This window comes from Epinephelus fuscoguttatus, linkage group LG21, assembly GCF_011397635.1.
Source record: "Epinephelus fuscoguttatus linkage group LG21, E.fuscoguttatus.final_Chr_v1".
NCBI classification, from domain to species: domain Eukaryota; kingdom Metazoa; phylum Chordata; class Actinopteri; order Perciformes; family Serranidae; genus Epinephelus; species Epinephelus fuscoguttatus.
The window spans coordinates 16,918,539-16,937,720 of NC_064772.1; the positions used below are offsets into that span (position 1 = coordinate 16,918,539).

Here is a 19,182-nt window from a genome sequence, read left to right on the forward strand (position 1 = left end):
GAGTAGATGCACGCTTCCTTCTGTGCAGGGACACAGTTGGCGAATGTAGTTCAGTAGAAAGAAAATAGTTCCTAGATGAAACTACTCACAGCAAGGTCTGTGTAATCAGGTCATGATTTCTTGAAAGAGACTTTGATATCTCCAACACTTGGCAACTCACACCAGAACAATCTAGATGGATAACTAACAATACAGGCAAGAGGAAAAATATGTATTTTCTTAATTTTAGGGTGAACTGTCCCTTTAAGTAAGTAATAAGCAAATTGGATCAACTGGAATCTAAATTTTCTTACTAACAATTCCTGAACATGAGTCTACTGGGTGGTGTCAGTACAAGATGCAGTGTTTTTAAATATTAAGGAAGAAACTACTGCAGTGGACGGCGGTTATCTGTTGAAGCAAAACATGTATTTGTAAGATTTAGATCAAACTTTACAATAAACATAAACATAAAATAATTGCAATGTAACCACATCATATATTAGTACTAATGATAGAAATACTCTCAATTAATATCTGGAGAACATTTTTCCTCTTTTTGTCTGCTGGTTTAGAGATTGTCTGTCCCTCCTCTGATAATGTGATATCACCATTAGCTTTAATGTGTCCTCAGTAATGTCCGCATCATACTCCACTCATGGCTTATATAAAGGTGTCTTTAAAAAGGGCAGGGCTACCGTTTTGATGGGCTGGGGTAAAGAAGCATGGCGCTGAAAGATGACAGGATCTCAGAGGAGGCTGAGGTGGCGAGCTTTCCAGCACTCATGACCAGTCCCACTCGGTCTCCTCTCTTCAGCGACAGAACCAGGCTCAGTGAGGTTGAACTGCTGCAGTAACGCTGATTATGTGACAACGGTGCCGCTGCCGCCGCTCCTGATAAGAAGCCCGTGGAGTCCAACTTCTGGATGCTGCGATTGGACACAGACAGGACGGCCTCGACCCTCTCACCTCGCTGGGCTGTGAGCACAGCAGTCACAAGGTAGCGTCCGTCTGTGGGAGCTGTGAAGATGCCTGAGAACACAGCGAGAGTCTCTCAATACAAACGTTCTTACCAAAGTCTGACATAAAATGATTTCTATGTCCGCATTAAAATATTTTAACACCTGTGATGGATTCTCATGAAATTTTGTATGAACATTCATGTTCCCCAGAGGGAAAATCCTGCTGATTGTAGTGATCCTCTGACTTCTCTGATAGTGCGACCATGAGGTTGACATCTTTGTGTTTTCAGTAAGATGTCTACCAACTATTCTACAGAGTCCCATGAAATCTGGAACACAAATATGTCCTCAAGTTCGACTGAAATCACTTAAAAATGTAATTTGTCCCACACTTTGTGACTAATAAATACTTCCTAAACTGATCACAAATTGCTTGTTGAATATAAAAAAGAATTTTAGAAGTGATTATTTTCAGCATTCTTTCATTGAACACTGAATTAGACATAAAAAGCACCAATAAAAAAATACTACTAGAATACTAGTTACATTTTAAAGTGCAGGTTTTACTGATACTATCTTTCGACTAACTCAAAAAATCCCTGACTGCAATATTGCAGTCTTTCATGATGTATTTCGTGTGATGACATTGTGACAATGATGAAAAAAACTAAATTTATCATGCAGTCTTTTAACCTGCACAATATCTGCATGTTAGGATGATGCAGTTAGCATTTTAGCTCAAAGCACTGCTGGCCTACGTACAGCCTCATAGAGCTGCTAGCATCAATAAGCTGACCTGTCTCATGAGCATTTAGCCCTGTGGCTTCTACCCATTTTCAAGTTAAGGCCCCTGAACTGATACACATTAGATCACACACCCACATTTGATAAGATTTCACTTAAGGGGACTCCATCTGAAAAGATTTTGGTCATTAGATATGATTAAGGTGGTGAAACCTACGATCAGAATAGTCCCTCTTGTGACTTTAACGCACATTGCGCTCACTTCTGTTGTGAATTTAATACTGAATATAAACTATTGGCCATTTTCTGGGGACCCCTTGGAACTCCCTCAACACCCCCTGGGGGTTGAGAACCACTGATGTAGCCTATAGAATGAGAAAATAGTCCGCAGCAAATGGTGTAGTGACTTTTTAAAAATTAACTGCATGCTGCAGCAATAATTTATTAATGAGTAATTCAACTGACAAAAAATGAACTGACAACGCTTCGGACAATTTGATAGTCAATAAGCAGATATGCAAGTAAAATTCAGCCTACTTGTGTGCTGTGCATCTGCGTATTGACTATCAGTCTGATGTTTCCTGCCATCACCTGCACAGTGGAGTAAAATGAAGGTTTACGCTTCGCTGTTTGGCCCAGTAAGACTTTAGTAACAGTTACCTGTATGAGCGTCATAGTGTCCTCCATCATTGACCAGCACCTTGTTGAATCGAATGACTCCAGTCTCTCCCTGGAACGGCTGAAGAGTCAGACCAGCTGAGAACGACACCTCACCTGAACACAGGAGAGGAAACATCAGACACTAATCATATTAAGAGAGACAGGAACTTGTGTAATGAATAAATTCTGACCTGATGGTGAGACGGGTTGCTGTGGTGATAGTCTGGGGGGCATGTTCACATCTGGTGATCAGAGGAAAAATACTTGAATCCACTCTTGAGGGGCTCAGTTGTAATGCAAATAAAAGTGAAATGGTGATTTACCTGAAACTACCGGCATGCTAATCTTCAGCGAATCAGTGGATTTGGCTGGGGAGGCTATAAAATAAAACCAAAAAATAAGAAACATGAAGTAATTCTGGGAAACGTGCAGAGCAGAATGCATATACATGTATACATGTGGACGTGTCTCACCTGGAGCTCCAGCAAAACCCTGAACGGGCATCATGCTGCCGTCTGTCCCCCTGGGTAACTTGGACGGGATCATCTTGCCCGGGGGTCCCGCCTCTCCAGTCTCCATCACAGGTGGTTGCAAGAGGAGGACGTCCAGGGGACCAACCGGCCCTGTGAGGGTCGTACTTGGACCCTGGGGACGCCCTGGATTTTCTACAACAACCTGAACACCTGAAAAAGACAGATTCAGAGTGAGCAATGGGGCCGAGGCTGCAGGTCAGAGAGAGACATTTCAGAAACCTTTCAGTTTTCCTTTTAAGTCTGGAGGCGTAGCAAAGATATGGCTTGACCTTTGGGCCAACTGCAGTTACATAAATATAGTAAATACAGCTGTAGGGTGATTTTTTTTCCAGTAATAATTAATGTTCATTCTGACTCACTGGAATAACCTACTGTACACATGTGCTTTTCTTGCTATGACAAGTTAAAGGATCTGCTGCGAAAAAGTCAATTGAAGATGATGTCCATATAATAAAAATAAATAATACGTACACCTTATACTTGTGACATAAAGAGGCAAATGCAACCATAAACATAACTGCGATGTCACAGATAGAAATCATCTGTCATGGTTAATGTAATTTTGCAGTATATTGCAAGATTGTGGAACACTGACATCATGGCAGCAGTATATTTCTTCGACTTGAACTGAGAATGTTTTTATGGGTAAAGCAGAAATTATGATTGATGACATTGTCCACAATGGTCAAGTGTAATAAGTTCTCTAACTGAGGGCGGGGTCATTGGAGGAGGTCGCACATGTCCAGGGGGAAAAATGCAGAGAACAGCTCAAGCTCATATCATATTCATGAAGGAAGATTCAGGTTTGCAAGACTGAATTCAAACCAACTGACAGGATGAACGGATTTCTGACAAGTGTTACCGGCTCACATTTTTCCCCTTTAAGGGCGGTGGCCTTGTGGGTAACCTGTGAGGATGTGACGTGTGCTTCATTGTGTGTGTATGGAGGGCAGCAGCTCTCTCGGAGTGTCATGGTGGCAAAAAGTAATGATAGTCAGCAGAATTAAGTGCCTAGATAAGCTCAGGGCTACTGTTAATAAGCCAGCGTGTTCCCAACTATGGTTCAGAGCTGGTAGGCTGTCAAGCAGAGAGAGGTAACACAAGGAAGAGAATATCCAAAATATGGCAGAGTGCATTTTGCTCTTGACTTAATATTAATCTAATGGCAGAGATTTGTGTTTTGCTTCTAAAAACTCGCAATTATCTTGTATTATTAAGTTGCACATTCACATAGTGTATTATCACTTGAAAATTAGTGTGTTTTTGTTACCTTTAATAGAGCTGTTTCTGTCTACTTAAAGGATAACTTCGGTATTTTTCAACCTTGGCCCTATTTCCCCATGTGTATGTGTGCGTATGATTCATGGGTACAACTCGTTTTAAAACTGGTTCAGTATTGAGGGAGGCGGATGCAGCCGGCAGCCGCGAAACAAGCTTAAACGGTAACGGGGGCAAATGCGTCCTGTATAAGTTTGCGCATTAAAAGTGCTTTTCTTCGCCACTGACCGGTTCAGATCGCCAGTGCTATCTCTGTAAATAGCATACTAAACATTTCCCTTACCCTTCACTTCCTCTGGGCTGTGTGTGACGTCATCTCGCGAGAGCTTTGCTTGTTGCCGGAAGAAAACAGAGGAGCCATGCTGAGTGCCGCACAGAGTGGCGCTGGTTGTCCCGGAGTACAGTTGAGAGTTTTACTGCATCGGTACCATGGCTGCATATTTACCCAATTTCGAGAATCGGATGAGCTCTTTATTACGATGGCCGCCCATACTTATTTGAGCTAGAGTATACGGACGAGGAGCTCCTACAAATTGAAAAGCCGACGAGGATAGAGAGATAGAGGGCCAACGAGCAGACGAGGGTGAAGCAGCGGCTGCACGAACATGGACTGGTGGTGCTCCTGTGGTTGCTGTGACTCCATGCCCACAGAGGAAGAATGTCTGTGTTGCAACGAGTGGGACCTGTTGCCCAATATTCATGGTCTCGATGTGTCCTGGGATGATACAGAAACTACCAAATGCTGTGTAACTACATTAGAGGATTCCCCCCCTTCTGATCAACAGGGCAGTGCTGGATACCTTTTTTCATGTGCCCAAAATAAATTGGAGGAGGCGGCCAAAACCACAGGGACCAAATGGTCAACTATCCATCAAGTAAGTATAACTAATATGTCTTTATGCATGTAATACTGATACCTAGAATTGTCTCCGAGACGCACATTTACTGCAAGCAAAGCTCTTGCGAGATGATGCCAGAGACCCAGAGGAAGTGAAGGGTAAGGGAAACGTTTAGTATGCTATTTACAGAGATAGCACTGGCGATCTGAACCGGTCAGTGGCGAAAAAAGCACTTTTAATGTGCAAACTTATACGGGACGCATTTGCCCCCATATCTACCGTTTTAGCTCGTTTCGCACCTGCCAGCTGCATCCGCCTCCCTCAATACTGAACCAGTTTTAAAACGAGTTGTACCTATGAATCATACTCACACATACACATGGGGAAATAGGGCCCAGGTTGAAAAATACTGAAGTTATCCTTTAAGGAGTGGGTCTTCATCCTCATGCTGCACTGCCATGTTTCTACAGTAGCACAGAATGGACAAACCAAACATTAGCTCTGCTTTCAGGTCAGCCACCGTTGTGAGCAGCCTCTCTGCAACGAGCCATACATCCATCCATTTTCAACCACTTATTCAAAGCCGGGTCACGGGGGCAGCAGGCTGAGCAAAATATTCCAGATGTCCCTCTCCCCAGCAACGCTTTCCAGCTCCTCCTGGGGGACCCCGTGGTGTTCCCAGGCCAGATGAGATATGTAATCTCTCCAGTGTGTTCTGGGTCTGCCCTGGGGCCTCCTACTGGTTTGCCTGGAACACCTCTAATGGGAGGCCCCGAGGAGGCATCCTAATCAGATGCCCAGACCACCTCAACTGACCCTTTTCGACGTGAAGGAGCAGTGGCTCTACTCTGAGCTCCCTCCGGTATCCGAGCTCCTTACACTATCTCTAAAAGTCTGAGCCCAGTCACCCTACGGAGGAAACTCATTTCGGCTGCTTGTATCTGCAATCTCATTTTTTCAGTCGCTACCCAGAGCTCATGACCATAGGTGAGGGTTGGGATGCAGAAGAACTAGTAAATTGAAAAGCTTTGCCTTCCAGCTCAGCTCCTTCTTCACCATGACGTTCTGGCACAGTGCCCGCATCACTGCAGAAGCCGCACCAAACTGTCGATCCATCTTACGCTCCATTTTACCCTCACAACAAGACGAGGTTTCATCATAGTAGTATTTACTGAGGCTTCTCTTACTTCATTTTGAGAGACACTGTCAGGTACTCCCTGCATCTTCACATGAAGCAGCTCCAAAGTTTTTTTTGATGACATCTTAAACTGGAGTCTTCACTCAATATGTTTCAAACATCTGAAACGACTTGGTTCCCCAACAAATATTGACAAACCTCAAGGGAATAAAATGTAATTATATTCCATGTTGTATTTCCACTTTTACATTTTAATTCTCACTTTTTAAAAAACATGCCGTTGCGTTTATGTTTATGGTGGGGCTACTGTCGACTCTCATTAAACAGTCATTACCTGAGCCTGTTATTATGGACATAAACAGAGAAAATGACAGACCACTGCCTCATCTCCCATCATATGGTGATCAGCGCTGAACTGAATGTAATGCACCGCTGCATTCCCGAAAACCACAGCTGGGACGGACCCTGGAGTTTATCAACAAATCAACCCTGCTTGCTGAGGGGCACAACAAGGAGACAACAGGCCCCAACTCTCCTGCTCCAAGAGGAAAAAGCTGCACATAAAAGGCATACCAGCAGCATACCACGGTACGGCCACATGTTCAATCACCAGCTTGTCCCCTCACCCCGGGGAGGAGGGTCGTTTAGTATAAAAGTCTGCCTGTTAAACACGACATGTGGAGAGGGACCGGTGTGTGACTATAAAACAGCACGGGGGTGAGTCTGCGTCTATGCACGTGTGCATGTGTCGCTGCTTATATAAAGCGAGGTATGTAAGTAGTCTTTGATGGGACGGATTCAAAACTGATTTCAGACCAAGTGCCACAAGGGTAAAAGAGGCAACACGGGATGTATGAACATATGTGAGAGTGTTTGTCACGATGAAAGAGGTGAGCTGTAAACAAATGCATCTGGGTCTGCTGTCGGCCACAGATCTGCAGTGCAGCATGGGAAACCCTCGCTTTGTTGTTAGTCACTTAACCTCCCACCCCGTTACAGGATACAAAACAGCCCCTTGTGTCACAAGAATGGAAACCTTCCCTCATTACAAACCACATGATAATGACTGCACAGTAATCTGGTGCGTGTTGACTTTATGAGTCACTGTTAGCCAAAAACAAGCTGTCTGCACTCTGAAGACTTTGATTTAAGAATTAATTAATCCAGCCTCAGAACTTGGAGGATCAAAGGGAGACTGCTACATTTCTTATGTCATATACTGTATAACGTACTCTGTCAGTATAAAACGAGCAGCCACCAACCGCTGCAGGCTGTATTGTTCTTGAGGGCTTTCAGTCAGGTCCCATCTTGTTTTTGTTTCATGGGGTTATCATGTGTGACCGCTGACCAAAACGTGTCACCCTACAAGCTGCCTTATCTCTCCAGTGAGTGCTGTGGGAAGCAGGAAAGCATGCTTTCTTATCTCAGAGCGTCCCGTAATAGAGCGCCAGGATGCTGTTTAAGTTGAGTTGAGGCCACCTTGTCAAACACAATGAGAAGGATGTGCTTTAACGCAAGTAAAGGGTTAGGAAATGTATACATCTTACATGCACACTGGCAAACTGAGGAGGTGGCGCCCTGTAGTGTAGTGCTCCACATATTTTTTTGGTACATCTTCCTAATAAGTCACTCTTTATAAAGGGTATAAACATATCTAACTTATGCTCTATTCACAGTTACTAATTCATTTACTAATATTGCTTTATACGTCAGTTATAAGCCATTAAAAAAAAGTTTTGGTTGCCAGGTTGTGAAAAATCTCTTATCCATATGGTGTTTATCCTCCAGCAAGAAACTTGATTTTATTTTTAGATAGTTACTTAGCTCATCAGGATGACACTCTAATGGACCACTTACCTTTTGGAAAAAAAAATTCAGAGTATCTAGACCAAAATCTATTTATTAACAACTTCTTATGAGCTATAACTCTAGACTTGATGGCTTATTGAAAAAAATGTGAAAAACATAAGCATTTATGATTGGTTACCTACACTTACAACAACATTTTTGAACAAAAAGAATAAACACTAGCAACCCAAAAGTTGCCCTTATTGAGGATTATAACTGATTTGTAAAACATGATTAAATGGTTGATTACAGGGATACTTTGCAAATTTTTAACCAGCTTTTTATCCTGACTATGTGGGTGGTAGCCCACATGTAAATTAAATTTAGGTAAGCTTTCCTCCATACTACCAGCACCAAGATCTCACCGCTCTTCTCCTAGCTCTAGGGTTGTTCAAACTACAGATTGTACCTCTACATTTTCATAGGCCCGACACCACGGCTCTCTCAAACTCAGATCAAACAGTAAAACTCAGCAGTGTTTATCGAACATAAACCAACATTCTGGTACTCTATTGCCTATTTCTCACTTAAAATGTCTTCAGAAACGTATTTCAGTGCACTGTTTGGCTGTAATACATCAATTTGTGAACAGGAAGTGGGCACCATACTGTTTCCTGTATTGTAAAAATGGAGGCTAATAACATTAGCATCTTATATTTGTTTGCAAAGCGTGTTTAGTATAAGACAGTTGTTTTGTTGGTGAACCCTGTGAGTTGTAACAGAGCAAAATTATGTACTGTTACCTTTGTTAAATGTTGCTGTTGTTCCTGGCTTCATATGAGTAGAGGGAAGTCTGCTAGCCGCTGGGCTACTTTAAACAATATAAAATGCCATAGGCTTGTGCTAATTACATTAGCATGTTGTATTTGTGGGGAAAATGTGTTCAGATAAAGACAAGTGTTTGTCTGTGAATGCTGCAAGTTATGGTGAAGCTGATTTGTGTACTTGTGTTTGAAATTGTCTCTATCAAGCCATGTTTAATGTGTGTTTTGGGTGTGTTTTGAATCAACTAAACTTTACAGCACTTCACAGAAACCTCTGCCGCCGACTAGTGTTTTGGAGGTGTAACTGCAGAGTGACACAGACACACCACGTATAAATGCTCACAACGGCGTAGGCCACGTGTGTAGGCTACGTGTGTAGGCGTCTGCCGCACAAATATAAATTAAGTTAAGTTAAAATATTTACCAAGATTCTGTTATTGTGTTGCCTGTTTCTGACCTCAAACGTTTTCAAAAATATATTTTAACTTACTGTTTAACTGTAATTCAAGATTGTTTGTCACCAGCCAGCCACCATATTGTTTCCTGTGTCACACTGAACATACCCACATTACGCCACCCACTAGCCATAGCATTTATTGGTCCGGTGCAACCATAGACTGGGTGCAGCATAGTACTTTCTGGTGGTTAAAGGTTATCTACCACTTCAGCAAAAGTAAATGCCACGGCCCTTTCTCTGGTTATGTAGCACCAAGTTTAAAAGTAGTTAAAAGTTTCATAATAACTTAGTACTTCTTTAACCACTGATAAAGCTATTTGTAACAACTTTTAAACCTTTTAAAGATGGTGCCTTGTTAGACAGTTGTACCAGTTTCTACTTCAAACTATTTCCAAGGCAAAGAATTGACTTATATGCTCATTTCAGTTACTTCATTCATTTAAAATTCAGTTTTTGTTAACTCTGAGCAGCTGTAGCTGTAACGCACATTCCCTGGAGGCCCATTGTTTACAGAAGAAATGGGGTTTCAAGGAAAACCTCAGTGGCTTTATGTTCCTGTCGTGACGTCTCAACAAGCTATCATAAATTAAAGCCTGAATGTCATGATTAGCTCTGAAAGCAACAAAATAATTTTTACAAATGACATATTGCATCTGTCTTCATCCCTCTCAAGCCCCTCTCATTTTGGGTTAACAACCGGTATGACATCATGTGAAAACATTGACGAATGGCCCTTGGGACCCCTGGTGCAGTTTTGAGTGTGCACACTGTTTATTTCAACAGAAAAGGAACTCAGCCATGCAAGTTTTAAAAAATGTGAGAAAACTGCAGATGGAAGAGACAGGAGTATAAAACAAAGCACTGAAGAAGCTGTGAAGAAAAGAAGTGATATAAATATCGATCCAGTAGCACTGAACACACTGATGCTCTTGGCTCTGATATAGACACTCATGAGTGCTCCTTGTGATAAGCTGTGTGGAGATCTCTCTGTGATGGACTCCTCCAGGCAGCATTTTCCACTCCCTTCCACTCCCTTCTGATAAGCAGGGAGGGGGACAATAGGATAAAGCAGCTGACGGGACAAAAACAAACAAGGAGCCAATGTTTCTTACAGATCCAGTGGTCAAAATGCTCCCTGTTATATTGCTGAGCATGAGTGGAAATCATTGTGCAAAACTTCCCAATGACAGAATGATAAATTAAATGCCATATTATGACAACAACCGCGGGGTGGAGTGGCAACATGTCACACTCATCACAGACTGGCAAACATGAGAAACTGGCATCTCAGCGCTACAGAGATGCAAAACATGCCTCGATGCTAATCCTCTGGTCTGATTTGGACTGGAACCAGAACAAGACTATTTAATTCCAGCACACCTCCCAAGAGACTCTGGACTGGATCATATGCAGCATCACCTGCCCCATAAACCAGCGACTGAAAACTGGCTGCTCCCACAGGAAGACACTTGGCTTGTAAACATTATGGGTGTGCTTCTACTTCACATTTACAACTGCAAAAGTCCAAAACGTCCAGCTTGGTCTCATAGGCCCCATTAATGAGCAGACTCATACGACAAATATGCAACATATGCACTGAAATCTGTATTCCCAAATATACTTACAGCTACAAGTCTTACAGTAACATCCAGCATTAATGATTAACACATAGCTAAAGATCCATTCAATATTAAACAATGTGAACGAGATCACCCTGATGATCTCATATTTTACACCCCTAAAAAAAAAGATACATACATGTACACAGTTTATGGTCACGCATAAACGCACACTTGGATGAACAAAAAAGCCACGCAAGCAATATTTCTTTATGCCAAGGCATTGCTCAACACAAGTGGGGTCTATTAAATCTAGCATGTGTCTCCAATCAGCCCAGCCTCCTTTCACTGAGAACATGGTTAAATGAAAATCCAACTTCCTTTCACTCACACACTAGAACACAATCCAATATCGCAGCCTCTCCAAAAAATGGACGACACAAATGGACTCCGATCCAAGCAGTGATATAAAAGGCTGGGGACTATTACAGCTATCTGACTCATCTCAAGATCTGTGGGTGATAAATCAGACTTAGCCTGAAATAAACCTGGAAAAAAAGGTTTAAAGGTATGCTATGCAGGAATTGTGTGCTACTGTAAACAGTATGGCCGTGTTTCGATTTGGTGTTTTTTAATCTTTTCAGTACTGTGTCCTCCATTTCTGTACCTTCCTCTTGGATGCATGCTGCTTGGTGTCTGGCACCTGTTGGCTTGTTTTTAAAAAGTCCGACCCCACCCGTCCGACCCTTTAAGGGTCTAGCTTGAAGGATTTAGTTGCATCTAGAGGTGAGGTTGCAGATTGCAACCAACTGAAACCTCTCCCATGTGCCAAGGATGTAGGAGAACTACGGCGGCCGACGCGAAAACTCAAATGGTCCTATCTAGAGCTGATGTTCAGTTTGTCCATTTTGGACTACTGTAGAAACAACATGACAGACTCCTGGATGGGGACCTGTATGTTATGTAGGCTCATACTAAGGGAATGAGAACACACCGGTTCTTACTTTCAGGTGATTATAAACTAAAGAAAACATAGTTGTGATTATCATATTCCATTTGTGCCAGTATATCTCCCTAAATCCAAACACTGGACCCTTAAAGTGAGACTATGTAACTGAATATCAGTGAAGATATTCAGTCATCCAGGTCATGGTAATCATAAGTGCTATATCGTAGGCAACTGGACTTGCTTGCATTTCTTGAAGACGTTTCGCCTCTCATCCAAGAAGCTTCTTCAGTTCTGAACTGAATCATGTTGGGGATATGTTAAAACTTTTTATTACACGGCTCTATTAAATGCTGTATTCTGATTGGTCAGTAGCAGCATTCTGCGGTCTGATATTACTGTGTAATGACCGCTGCTAGTAGCAACGGTCATTACACACAGTTGCTATGTAGCCCAGCGTTGCTAGGGATGCTGCCCTGCAACACTGCAGCTGTCAAACAACTTCCGAGGGAAAAAACAAACAGAAGTGGCTGATTTTAACGGATGCCGCTGAAGAAAAAGAGTACCTACGGACTTTCTCTGCCAAAAACAAAAGAAGATGGATTTGAATACATACTCGGCAGTCATGCTTAATGACATTTTACGCGAGTTTTATGCCTCGGTTCAGTCCACTAAGCCTGGGTGAGTACAAAACTTTCACCAAAAGTTGTCGAATCCGGTCGGTTTTAATGCACTTCGCAGAGGCAGACAACATTATTTCTTTAACTGATAATTAGCCGTGTAATAAGCGGGATAATGTATAATGAGCCGGTGAATACTGGGAAAATAACTCCCTTCAGGGGAATGAAACCCTGTCGGGAGTTATTTTCCCAGTATTCAACTGCTCATTATACATTATCCCTTACATGTTCAACAATACTATGAGTAGTCTCTATAAACAGACTCTACATTCAGTGAATGTAGAGTCTGTAGGCAAACCCCGGAGATCTTGCCTCCGGAGGAAGAGCGGAAGAGCCCTGGTTTCCAGTTGTAGGCTGTTTGTAGTCCGCGTGCTATTGACCAATCACGTTTGAGCCGGCTGCAGTTGTTGCCAGGTTAAAAGGTCCGTGCGGTGAACTAACGAGGCGGAACATAATTGGCGTCACTGCAAACTCTGAATCCATCGCAATGTTTCAGCATATTTACTTATATATAAACGGAAATCGGAAATGGAAATTCGCCTCCTCCACCCAAATCAAACCGGAATGCCAAAAAATTGGGGGTCTGCCCCCAGAGGCTGTATCGCCGTCTGCCAGAAGTCAGACGCCAAATATAGCCAATGGGTTCCGAGAATGTATTATGAGTAACTTGTGTGTAGATTTAGGCACAAAAAACATTTGCTATGGTCATGGAACTATTTCTGAACGGGCCTACAAAAAGATGCAAAGGAACCGCAAAGAGACGGAAATAACCACAATAAGGGGCATAACACCCACAAAGAGACAAAATGACCAAAAAAGACACTAAATTACCTCAAAAAGAAGCAGAACGACTATGACGAGATGCAAATCCACAAAATAATGCACAGTGATTACAAAAAGATACAAAACGATGACACAAAAAGAGATTAAACAATTGTAAAGTCTGCGTGTCTGGCTCTTATGTAGGAGAGGTTGGGAGGGGCATTGTCTTATAATCCAATCCTGGTTGTGGTTCATGTTTTGTCTTAAAATACCCAGTTCTGGGGCACAATCTCAACTGAAAAAAAAAAGAAAAAGCAATGTCTCTGTAAAAAACATTCGCTTTTTGTGCCACTATCCCTGCTGGAAAAATAGCCACAAGTCACAAAAAACAGGTTTGGTACCTAAAAAGCCGCTGAAAACACAGCACAGGTTTGGTTGTTTGTTGGTCTCAGACAGTGGTCAGCAGCTTTGCAGGTGTCTAAGAATGTATTCGAAGAATGTTAAGTGTTGCTTTAAATTGCTGCTTCACAGGGGCAAAGTAAGTATTCACACCTCAAGGCCATAAAATGTGTCAGTTTATGTGTGCACAGCAGCTCACCTGTCTTCCCAAGATTGCCGTTCGTCAGCACCTGGAGGTCTCTGGCCACATTAGAGACGCGGTTCTGGAGGCTCTGACAAGTTCCCTTCAGTTCTCCAATATCTCTGGAATGAGCTCCAACAGTGCCGTTCAGCTGGTTGACAAAAGTCCACAACCCAGTGACATGTTTATTCAGACCGTCTTGGATCCTCTGGAGGCTATCGGAGACAGGATCCAGCTTGCTGCATAAACTCTCCACACTAACGACGCGGCTGTCCATGTGTGCAATCTCCTTCCCGACATCTTCTGTTTGTTCCCTGCAGCGGTCGACCTCAGCTTTTACCTCCCTGCCCAGCTCATCCAGACGGTTCCTCAGCTCTTGATCCTGAGTCCTGTGGAGCCCCTGAGGGTCCTTGGCCTCCTGCTCAGCCCCTGTTTTAACATGACCCCAGGTGTCATTGAGAATCGGATACACCTGAGACTGCTGGTGGACTACATCTGATAGCGAGTCCTCCAACCTGCCCACACGCCCTTTCAGGAAGCTCAACTCACCATGTACATTCTCAATAGTGGAGCTGTAGTTGAGGAGCTGCTCCTTTATGTTTCCTAAGTCATTTATCTGGGCGTTTACACGAGTCTCTACATCATCTACAGCAGCTCTGCAACACTGGTCTTTTTGAATGTTTTCTGCAGCACCACTACCAGATGAGGAGTTTGTGCTTGTATCTACCAACAGGTTGGAAAGTCTGTTTTCAATGGAGGCCAGCTTGTCCTCCAGAGTCTCCCTCAGGTCTTTGATGGACTCTGCCTGTTCTTTCTTTAGCTTCTCCTCCACAAAGAGGCACTGGGCCGCTACACTGTTCCCAGATGAGTTCAGACAGGTTTCAAAGTTCTCCACAAGGCGGGTGTGTTCCTTTCCTTGGTCAACCAGCTTGGTCTTCAGGTCCTGGATTTCATTGCGGAGGTCAGTTTCCTTTGAGTCCATAAGCTCGGCCAGGCTGAGGTAGTTGTCTTGTTGTCCCTCACACTGCTCCAGAATTGACGTGATTTTATAATCGCACGAGTTCTTCATGTCTGCTATTTTGATGTCCATGCCCTGCATTAACTCCTCTCTCAGAGCGCGGATCTTCTCGTCCAGGTAGGCACGCAGGTCTGTATGACTGGCTTTGGGGGCGGGAGGGGGTGTGGACAGCTGGTTCTGGACAGCCTCCATTAACAGATTAATTTGTCCGTCATGATGGCTGACACGGCCGAGCAGGTCCTCCAGGGTGTTGCTCTTGGACTCCAGTTCGTCTGTGACCTGGTTGATCTTGTTCATGACATCGTCCATCTGCGCTGTCTCATGCCCAAAAGAGAAGTCCTGCACCTGAATGGTGTGGGCCTCCGCGCCTCTCGCACTGGCGGGCTGTGCGTAGTTATTCAGCAGCGTGACCAGCATTTTACTGGCGTCCTCTTGGAAATCCAGCCTCAGATTGGAGGACATGTCCGTCATTCTTGCCTGCATGTCGAAGACCATCTGGGATAGCCGCTGCACCTCCTCCTCCAGGTGTTGTGAACTTTGAGATCCTCCATGACCCCCCAGTGGCCTGTGGCCTGTCTGACCTCCAAACTGCCCCTCCCCTCCCCAGGGATGGCTCCTCTGGTTCTCTGTTCGCTGCTCTGGAGCTACAGCGAGAAATAACAGAGGGAGAGTTGGGAATATGAATGCTGTTTTTCTGACATTTTTCAAGCTGTTTGTTTGATTTTATTTCACATATTTTCATGCTCGATTTCCTTATTATAATCATGTCTTTCACCTTGTGGGACTGGAATATGTCCAGAGGCGGAGGGAGCATGAGGCATACGCTCTACTTGCAGCAGCTTTAGGTCTTTCACCTCCAGACAGTCGTGGCCCTGATACCCCGGGCAGCACCTCCACTCCAGCTCTGTGACAGTCTTGTATGCAATCTTATACATGGGCCTAAAGTGTGTCCGATATCTGGAAGCATTTCATACACAATGACATGAACACATATTAAAAAACCACAGATGCTGTACAATGGTATGTATTATAGTATAAGTAATTATACTGCTTACTGGAAGCAAAGTATAAGGCTTTGCGCAACTCTCCCTCTCAGGAATACAATGTAAACGTCACAGGACAATAAAATGTGTTTGTTGACGATGAAAACAAGATAAACAATGGTCACATTTGCATTTAATTAATCACACAGTTGGCAGGGAGCCACTAAGACTTTGCACCACTTCCACTCATGAGGATACTGCTGATCCACATGGCCCTGCCAGCTGATGATTGACTGCATCTCACAAGTGTGTTTGTTGCTCAATGAACACTGAAGCAAAACAAACCCAGAGGAATGTCTGTATTTGCCATTCATGAAGATTCAACACAGATGCCTGGATGATGTTTTTGCTTTTAAGTTGGGTTTTTAAAGGAACATTTAATCCCAACATCAAAAATACATATATTTTAACTCAACTGTGGTGGTGTTAGTCAATCTAAATTGTTTTTGTGGGAGTTGCAGAGTGTTGGATATCTGCCGTAGAGATGTCTGCTTTCTCTCCAATTTAACAGAACTATATGTCACTCGGCTTGTCGTGCTCAAAGCATCAAAAGTTGAAACAACGCAGCAATGTCTCTTTCTGGAAATCATGACCCAGTTACTCAAGAAAATCCAGACTTATTGTGAGCTGTTTCCCATAGTAACTATTTTCTTTCCACCAAACTACACTCACCAACTGTATCACTGCGCAAAAGGAAGCCTGCATCTACTGCTAGCTCACCTAGCACTACTGAGCTATCTTACGTTACAGGTTAGACGAGGACACTGTAACTCACACCTAAATAATCTAAACTGACAGCACATCAGGTAAGAGGGAAAATATGTGTTTTTGATTTTGAGGTGAACTGTCCCTTTAAAATTCATCTAAGCGTTAATATAAATTATATTAGAGAGACATTCATTTAAAGAAAGAAAAACCAAAGGCACAGCAAATATGTGCACTCTAATCCAGTAGTGCAATGTAACTAAGTACATTTAAATATTCATTTGTACCTCTGTCTGGAATGGCAGATAAAGCCAGGACTGGCAATAGATTATGACAATTTGCTGATTTGCATTTATGTAGAGGTATTTTTAGAGTATGATGTTATTTATTCATTCATTCATCTTTTTGTGTTTCTTATTGCTATGTTGGGTATAATGTTGATTTGTCTCTGTGCTATGTTGCATGTTGTGTTTCTATGGCTGCAGTATGGGTGTAGAGCCAAAGACAAATTCCCCATTATGTGGGACAATAAAGTTAATCTTGATCTTGATCTTGGTTTTCTCAAATACTGTCCTTAAATACATTCATCAGGTGCTTAGAGATTTCCATTTTATGTTACTTTATACTTCTATTTTACTACAATATAGAGGTATATATTGTCCTTTTTACTCAAAAACATTTGATACCTTTACTTACTTTGCAGATTTAGAATATTAATACTGAATATAAATCAACTAGTGAATCATGGTGTTTTTTTTGTTTTGTTTTTTTATAGAAAGTTAACAAAAGTTTGCAAGTAGCTGAAATTAGCTCAAACTTTAGCAGCTAATGCACACATAATTATAACCCAGTAATATAATGTATGTATATTTGAAATGAGCCATTGACTACTTTTATTTGTTGTACCTAAAGTTTGATGCCAATACTTGTACACTTTTTATTTATTTGGATCCCCATTAGTCATCACCAAAATAGCAACTACTCTTCCTGGGGTCCACACAAGCAAACATTACTTCATAGAGTAAAACAAATATATAATTAAAAGTCCATGGCAGAAAGAAACAAAATACAACAACAAAAAGAGGAGGAAAAAAACAGGAAAACTACAAAACAAAAATTAAAAAAACAAACAAATAAACAAACAAAACCAAAAGATTGATCACAAAATAGTCAGAAATTGTCAGAAAAAAATAAAATAATAATAATATTCATTTATCTATTTAAAACACGTTTACTTAAGTAAGATTTCGGATGCAGGACTTTTTTTTGTAATGGCATTTTTACACTGTGGTATTACTACATTTCCTCAAGTCAAACATCTGAGTACTTCTTTTACTGCTGCTGTAATTATGAAATAATGATGCAGATTCAATAACACAAACATGACAATGTTTTAGGGGTTTTAATACTGACAGCAAAATCTATAATACAAAATAATTATAAGTAAAGTATGAAATCACGGCTGTAAGTAACATGTATTAGAACAGAGGGTGAATGTTTGGGGAACTTACTCTAAAATTAAATGGACAACAGCTGCGTCCTAAACTCTCCACCTCAGATGCGCAACTAACCCAGCCCAGGTTAAACTCATTGACATCACAGCACTAGTTTTTTTTTTTTAAATGAATCTACATTGTATGATAATAGAAAAAAAGTACTGCCTCATATTGTTAAAAACACCTACAAAAGCAAAGAATATCCGCCCACCACCCAGTGTCTGGACTTCTGGAAACTTACATCACTTGTTGCGCACAGTTTGGCAGCTCCGGTGGACACGGCAAAACCTCCGGCTGCACGAAACTCTCCGTGCCTCCAACGACGGCACAGCTCACGTTCTTGTGCACAACGTAGGCGCACCAGTTTCTACAGGACAATAAAAATCACGGGTCAAACCATTCCTGCAGTAGAAATTTACATGCATGGACTACTTTTCCCATAAGCGACTTAATAACTTTACGCACAGAAGAGAACACAGTAAGTTTAATCTATCAATAAGCATCAACTACTCACTTGTTCCTCTGTCGTGTGTCAGCGCCAGAATATGCTTCGCCCTGAAACATGCTGTACTGGAAAGGTGATCCACTGATGAGAGGAAGAGTTATTAGAAAGTGTACAAGTCCGCACTTCATGGTTAAAAAGTTTTTTTTTTAAATCTTCCGGTGTGTTTGTAGTTTGTTGTAATCAGCTCTGTGGTCCAGTGATCTGTGAAGGCCCCGCGGGTTGTTCCCTCTCTGTAGTGCGCAGCGCTCAGCAAGCTCCTTCCAGCTTCCTTGGATGTGACGTGTTGGGACCCCCTCCAATACTGACAGATGCCTTTTTCCTTCTCTCGGATCACACGCACACTCTCTCTCTCTCTCTCTCTCTCTCATACACACACACACACACACACACACACACTCTCTAGAGCCCGCATCCAACTCTCTTTCCAAAAACAATGTCATAGTGCTGCATAATTTCCGGAGGCCTAAATTTGGATAATGATTGTCTTTGTTTCGAACAGGCACCATAATTACCCCGTGCGTAAAATGCGCGCGCCTGTCAGCCTGTGTTTGCCCAGATCTCTTAAGATTTTACATCATTTTAAGGCGGTATGGTGGTACAGTGTTTAGCATTGTTGCCGCCCAGCAAGACGGTTCCTGGTTTGAATCCAGGGTGGGGGTCTGTAGGAAGCCACAGAGTTTATGTTC

At 42.4% G+C, this 19,182-nt stretch overlaps 1 protein-coding gene across 1 annotated transcript; it reads right to left on the minus strand.

The window, feature by feature from the left end:
* Nucleotides 1-376: 376 nt before the first annotated feature.
* emilin2b (elastin microfibril interfacer 2b) lies at nt 377-18,776 on the minus strand. The gene is made up of 9 exons (XM_049564999.1): nt 18,506-18,776; nt 18,233-18,358; nt 15,523-15,704; nt 13,748-15,391; nt 2,819-3,028; nt 2,669-2,722; nt 2,537-2,587; nt 2,346-2,459; nt 377-1,011 (listed from the first exon to the last, which is right to left on the minus strand). Exons 1-9 carry the CDS (start codon nt 18,622-18,624, stop codon nt 674-676), a joined length of 2,838 nt encoding a protein of 945 aa, XP_049420956.1. The 5' UTR covers nt 18,625-18,776; the 3' UTR covers nt 377-673.
* Between the last annotated feature and the right edge of the window lie 406 nt (nt 18,777-19,182).